General features: G+C 38.2%; 1 protein-coding gene across 1 annotated transcript in view; it reads right to left on the minus strand.

Moving 5' to 3' along the window:
• The window catches only part of aqr (aquarius intron-binding spliceosomal factor), a 121,596-nt gene that overhangs the window by 24,449 nt on the left and 89,900 nt on the right, over window positions 1–7,247 (minus strand). The window contains exon 32 of the mRNA XM_062041426.1: window positions 5,470–5,640. Coding sequence (XP_061897410.1) covers window positions 5,470–5,640 — 171 coding nt within the window. The remainder of the gene's footprint in view (window positions 1–5,469; window positions 5,641–7,247) is intronic.

Consider the following 7,247-nt stretch of genomic DNA (forward strand, 5'->3'; position numbering starts at 1 on the left):
TCGGTCCGAATCTCTCTTGCTGCATTGTAAACAATGGGAAAATGTGAGGAGTCCTTCCTCCGGTGACGTCACGCTACTTCCGGTACAGACAAGGCTTTTTTTTTTATCAGCGACCAAAAGTTGCGACCTTTATCGTCGTTCTCTACTAAATCCTTTCAGCAAAAATATGGCAATATCGCGAAATGATCAAGTATGACACATAGAATGGATCTGCTATCCCCGTTTAAATTTTAAAAAAAAAATTCAGTAGGCCTTTAAGGAATAAGGCATCCCAGCATACCATAGCAAGTTCTGAGTAGCACTACAGGAATTGGAATGCTCGGAAATTCCTGACATCATTGATGAATCCTGAAGATTTTCTTGCCAAAAAACAGCGATATTTAGGAAACATTATTGTATTTTTTTTTCCGTTTTAGCCAAAATTAATGTCTTGGAAATTCATTTTCAGTCTACCTTGTCAAACTTAAAGGGGAACTGCACTTTTTTTTAAATGTTGCCTATCATTCACAGAAGACATGATGACAGATGTATTTTTTTAATGCAATCTAACTCGTAAATAAACGTAAATAAAAGTCTGCTTACATTGGAGCCAGTGGGAGGTCTTCTATTCCGCCCATAAAACCCAATATATAACCATTCAAAAAAGGCCAACAATACTCCTAATACATTTTCCAATGTGTGTGCCAATGCTGACATGATTGACTGATGAGCTGCCTTCTTGTCTCCTTGCTTGTCAAACTTGATTCTAGATCATAAATCATGCCCCTCACTTAGATAGTAGAAGGATGAGGACATAGTCCGACCGGGTATGACGCTTGGTTCCACGGCCCTTTTCTTTGCGAGGTTTATGAGACATTCTTCATTTAAATGGGAATATATGGACATCTGAGTAGTTTGCACCCTAATGACAGCAGACCTTATACAGTAAGTGATGTTTTATTATGTTTGTTGGCTCTCGTGAAGTCTGCAGTAAGATTTATTTTAAATTAATGCTCAAAATGAGCCAAATACGTAGATATTAAATGTTATTATAAATGTGCCTGTTACCACATTACATACATACTTACATAATGTATATAAAACCTTAATGGAGGTATTTGTATTTTTTTAAGGGCTTTATAGGCAGAATAGAGCGGCTCCCATTTGCTACATTGTGAGCCCACTTTTGATCACATTTGTTATATAGAATGCATCAAAAAAATACATACATCGTCATGTCTTTCATAATGATTGTGAAAAATAGGTAAAATTCCAAATAAATTTCAGTTTCCTTTTAGGGTAGTTTTTTTTAAACTTCTTTTTACACTTGTGTGCCAATTAAGAAGGTTAGAGTGTACCCACAATAGGCCATTCGTGCCATGTTGAGCTTGGGTACCATCATTTGTGTGTTTACTTCTCCCATCATTTCTACTATGCTGTATTACTGACATTTCTAAGATGTTTACAGCGGTGGACTTTGTCAAGTCTTATTTGGAGTAATTCTGATTTAACAATTTTTTCTGTTAAAGCTGTACATGATTGGTCGAAATGCGTCGCACAGTTTGTATCTGCACTGAGTAGTGGGTGGGTGGAGGGATTCTACACACAGCAGAGTCATGAGCACAGAGAGGATGGGAGAATTTTCTCACAGAATGAGAAATTGGGAGCTTCAAATGTAAGAAAAAATGAGGCGCAGGAATTTAAAGGAGAGGAACTTTGTTTCTAAATGCTAATCTTGACTGTCTTAACTGTTATCCGGGTGGTCCTTTTTTAGATTTACAGTTCAATGTACATTTTGTTATGTAATGTTTTGTCAATCTAATGCATCAATTAAAATGTACAAATACACAAAATTACATTGAACCTTTTGTTTAATTTTTTTTTTTGTATTTCATAATTTGTTTCTTGTGGCAATCTGCTCCATGTTGAGCATATATTGTAAATAAAGCCATACAAACAATAAACACTTGATATACTGTAGTTATTATTTTAGGGCTGCATCGGTGCTACTGTATATAAAGAACTATGACGGCCCACTGACAAATACATTTAAAAAATTGCTCAGATGACCGCTAAAATATCGTAAATGCTTCAATAAAGTTAAATTAGTATGGTTTGGGGTGAGAAAACCTAGCGCTCCTGTTCTCATATATGCCTGAGCTCATCGTAAACAAACATGGTGTGGATCATGTGGGACTTCTTCACAGTTGTTTTGTGACAAATTTTACACAATCATTCCGACAGGAGAGGTAAAAAAAACCATTGTGCTTTAACACTACAAACTATCAGCCACCTGAAACGCCAGCATCGCTACGATGGTGTTTTGAAAGTCTCGGAAGACGCCTACGTGTGCAAAAAAAGCTGCCGCAAGAAAAGGTGGGGGTCTTGTACCAATATCGCCGTGCCTTTTGAAAAGCTAAACGTGTCGCTGTCCTGTCGCTGGCCAGCCTGGCTGCGTGGGGCCGGTGGTCCCTGGTTCCCTTTCATTAGAATTTCGACCATTGTCAAAAACAAAAAAAGATCAAAAACTTTATTTTAAAAGAGTAAAACAATAAAAAATCAAATGGACTGTTAATCTCCAAAATTGCACTTCAATAAATAATAAACGTCTTGAAGTGCAGTTTTTTTCCTCAGTTGGAAAAACTGGGTTGGGTGCTTAGTTTTCCCACCCCCCTGCCATTTCTTTCCAACAAATATGGCGAACTGGCTCGTATGTCCGTGTTGACAGGTTACTCTTGCTGATTCGTTTTAAAGCTTAAATGTTGCACAGACGTACATATTTTTCCTCCTAAATTGTGTTACCTTGCTGAGCTTCTCACAAGAAATTTTCAACTAGTGAGGCTATGTCACTATTGGAGGTTAGCAGTCCCGCCTCCACTCACAGTGAAAAAAATTATAGATAACTGACAAAAGGATTCACTCCCTTCATTTAATGTTTCTATCGAACAAACGCGCTCAGGTGCTGAGGGAACCCTCTTGCACCTTGTTTGAAAGCAAGAAGTGAAGACAACAACCGCACAAAAACTCTGCAATTTGGTCCTGTTTGAATGCTTGTTGATTCAATAAAAAATTACTTTTTATTGTTGAAAACAAATCAGATGGGACCCATGAGGCCTAACTAAGTCACATTTTGTGTCTTTACTGCAACAATATGCATTTTCCAAATTATTTTGTGTGCAAGGTGAACGACTCCAGGTTTGGAGAGGAAGAATGCAGAAGGCAAAAAGCTTAACCTGGGGGTGAAAAAACAAAACATTTGGCAGTGATGGGAAGCTGTGCTGGCGGGCGGCTTGCTGACTTTTAACACAGTTAACGTGGGCAGGCATGAAGAAAACCCAACAGTGTCCTTCAGGGAGGAACTCCCAGCATCTAGAGTTGTTGTGCATGTTTTGCTGCACCACCTCCACAATCCTTTTTAATCTTCTGCTCAAACATGCACGCACTGTCTCACACCCACTTGAGGGAGTTTTGTTTGTGCAGAGGTATCCAGCTGGCTCAACGGTTTACGAGGGGGAAACGGGTTTAGTCCGACTGCAAGACATGCGCAGCAGTCTGGGTGGAATGATGACTGAAAGTGATTGGACTTGGATGGGAAAATAGGAGTTAAGCTGTGCTGCAGAGTAAGAGGCATTGCAGTTCAAGCTACTTACAAGATAAAGCGGTGGTCTTGTCAGACGTATGGAATGCAGGGTTATAAAAAAGCTTTAAGGTGTACTCATAGCAAAGAACTCTGACTTACTGTCACTGCTCTAATGTGACATTTCTATGTTGATACAACCCCTCGGCGATAGGCCAAAACATAAAACCTTAATTTTTTTAACAAAAAATTTAATAAAAATTTACTTTTTAAAGAAACCAATGAATACGATTGAGAAGTTTTTGATTTGTTCGAAATAGCGACGCAAACAAAGCATCAAATAAAATTATTTATAAACTATCGTATTTTTCGGACTATAAGTCACAGTTTTTTCATAGTTTGGCCGGGGGTTGCGACTTATACTCAGGAACGACTTATGTGTGAAATTATTAACACATTACCGTAAAATATCAAATAATATTATTTAGCTCATTCACGTAAGAGACTAGACGTATAAGATGTCATCGGATTTAGCGATTAGGAGTGACAGATTGTTTGGTAAACGTATAGCATGTTCTATATGTTATAGTTATTTGAATGACTCTTACCATAATATGTTACGTTAACATACCAGGCACGTTCTCAGTTGGTTATTTATGCGTGATATAACGTACACTTATTCAGCCTGTTGTTCACTATTCTTTATTTATTTTAAATTGCCTTTCAAATGTCTATTCTTGGTGTTGGGTTTTATCAAATACATTTCCCCAAAAAATGCGACTTATACTCCAGTGCGACTTATATATGTTTTTTTTCCTTCTTTATTATGCATTTTCGGCCGGTGCGACTTATACTCCGAAACGACTTACGGTAGGTTCTTTTTAGAACAGACATAAATTGGTCTTTGTATAAAATAATTTTCAAAAAACTAAGCAGATGAAATTTAGCTATTGTAACTAATTCTGGCATATTTACTGTGATGCCTTTGCTCATATGGTGATCAATATGCATTGTTCTAATCAAAGTAATTCAATATAGAGCTTCCTACGGAAAGCACAACTTCTGTCTTGATTAAAATACTTCTGTAAATAAAAATGTAGCATTGTAAGGTCTCTATAAGATTAGTTAGTGGAGAAACACAGGCTTTTTTTTTTTAACCATTTGGGCACCACTGTTCTCCCCGTGACTGCGTGGGTTCCCTCCGGGTACTCCGGCTTCCTCCCACCTCCAAAAACATGCACCTGGGGATAGGTTGATTGGCAACACTAAATTGGCCCTAGTGTGTGAATGTTGTCTGTCTATCTGTGTTGGCCCTGCGATGAGGTGGCGACTTGTCCAGGGTGTACCACGCCTTACGCCCAATTGCAGCTGAGATAGGCTACCAGCACCCCCCGCGACCCCAAAAGGGACAAGCGGTAGAAAATGGATGGATCATTAGCGACGTGTGGAGCGACCACATCAAGGTTCGTTCTCCACTGTGCTTCTTTCTCATCATACATGGTATCATCATACATACCTTGTTTAAATGATTCCACCACAGTAAGCTGTTTTTTAGCTGGAGTTTGTTTATGTTCTTGTTTGCCTTGTAAAGAATTACATTTTCCTCACTCTGCTGCAGTATTTTTTTTAGACATACAGTGATTTGTTTCACGTCTGTTGCCGCAAAATAAAACCACTGACAACACTTTTCTTTGGAATTAACGTCTCGCTCTTGTCTAACATCCATGTTTTGCTAGGGGTGTGAAATCTCTACGGAAATAAGGGGGAGGGTGAAAGTTACGGAAGCTCCTTAAAGCAAAAGGAGAAAAAAACAGATTTTTACTTTCATAGTGTTCTGCAGCAAAAAACTCAAATTTTTGGATCAAAACGATTTATCCCCCAGACCTAATTGATACTAAAGTTACGTGTTTTACCTTATTAGGCTGTCCAAAGAAGGGGTTCCCTGCGCAGCGCTGGTTGATGACGTCTCGGATCAGGTGTTTCTGTCCATTGTAGGTGGTGAGGATGCTGATGCGGTCGGCGGGGTAGCCCAGCAGGCGCATGTACATGAATAGAGCCACGGAATACTCAGCCTCTCCCAGGTTCTTAATAGAGAAAGAAAAAAAATTTCAGCTGATTTTTAAATGCATTTTAGCCACAAACATGTCCCAAGCCTTTATACTCCACAAGGCTTTGTCCTTGGACTAAATTGGAACACTTCAGGCGTTTTTTACTGCCCCTTTATAGCAATTGCAATCATTCCAGCGCATACACCGATCAAAGTTTGCCCTTCAAAAGTGACCAAAAAAAAAGAGCGCACAAAATGCATTATTCATCCCGTTTCAATTAGGCCAGGACTGCAGCCTCACATCTTTGCTAATTACTCATGCAGCCTCATCAACAGTTCTTCCTTATCCAGCTGCACTTGAGTGAACATGTCGGGGAAGTGTGACACTCTTTTGTTAGCGCTGTGCCTCCTATAGATTACACCGATCCAGTCAGTGGTGCTCTGATCTCTGATACCTTGCAGGTATAAGTGAAGCTGTGATTATAGATGAATAGACTTGTGATTGCTTAACAATTTGACTGTGGTGCGAATAAATGTGTTGAGCGCTGCATGCATGCACTGAAATGTAAGTAAACATGAGGCAGTGATTCACGGCTCTGCCAAACTTGTTAATAATAGGTGCCACGCATTAGCATATCGCTCACGAAAAAACCGGTAACCCTGACAACAAGGTCAGTGTGATGGAGGCTACTTAATTCCTGGGAAGGGATGCAAAAGGGATACCTATATTTACTCAACTGCAGGTGTTAATTTGAAGGAGGCTTCTTTTTAAATAGTCTTTTTTTTTTATTTGTGCAAGCGCTCTACGAAGAAATTACCAACATACAAAGTACGACACACTTCCATTGGGTATACGCCATAAGTAACTATGATGTGTAGTGTCCTAAGATACGTCTAATTAAGATTTGCACTTGCTTCAAGGCATTGATATTATGCAGATTGCAGAGTTGCACTTTTTTAATGTATTTTGTATTGATCAAGTGATTTGTTTCTTATAGGTTGTTTTGTCCCAAAAGAATAAAACCAATTTACTTTTTTCAAACCAAGACTTATGGCTATCTATGCTAATGATGCACAGCTGTAAGACCATGCAAATGTTTATTTTATTAGTCATATAAATCAAATGATTTGGTTTCTTGTTCAACACAGATTGGTTTGTCTAAGGAATTATGTCTTTAATTTTTACTAAGACCGTCAGCTACTGTACATTTGCTAATGCACTTGCTGCACAGCTGTCCGACCATGCAAATGTGTTTTTTGTTAGTCGTAGCTAGGGATGATGTTTGATATGAAATTATCGAGTTCAAGCTCATTATCGAATCCTCTTATCGAACCGATTCCTTATCGATTCTCTTATCGATTCCAGATAGGTTGTTGTATATGGAAAAAAACACAATTTTTGGTTTAACAAAAGCTCACTTTTATTTTATAAGAAAAAAATAAAATAAAATAAATAAATAAATATTGACTGTTACCCCCCCTAAAAAAAAAAAAAAAAAATATTGACGGCTGTTACCCAAAGTGTATTAAGTGGGATGTTTTCAGAAAAACAAATATATACAGTAACACAAAAACAACCTGTCTCTGTGATCACTATAGGTGTATAAATAATAATATAGTGTTAAATAAAATCAGTCCCTTGGG

This window comes from Entelurus aequoreus, linkage group LG03 (assembly GCF_033978785.1).
Source record: "Entelurus aequoreus isolate RoL-2023_Sb linkage group LG03, RoL_Eaeq_v1.1, whole genome shotgun sequence".
Classification (NCBI taxonomy): Eukaryota; Metazoa; Chordata; class Actinopteri; order Syngnathiformes; family Syngnathidae; genus Entelurus; species Entelurus aequoreus.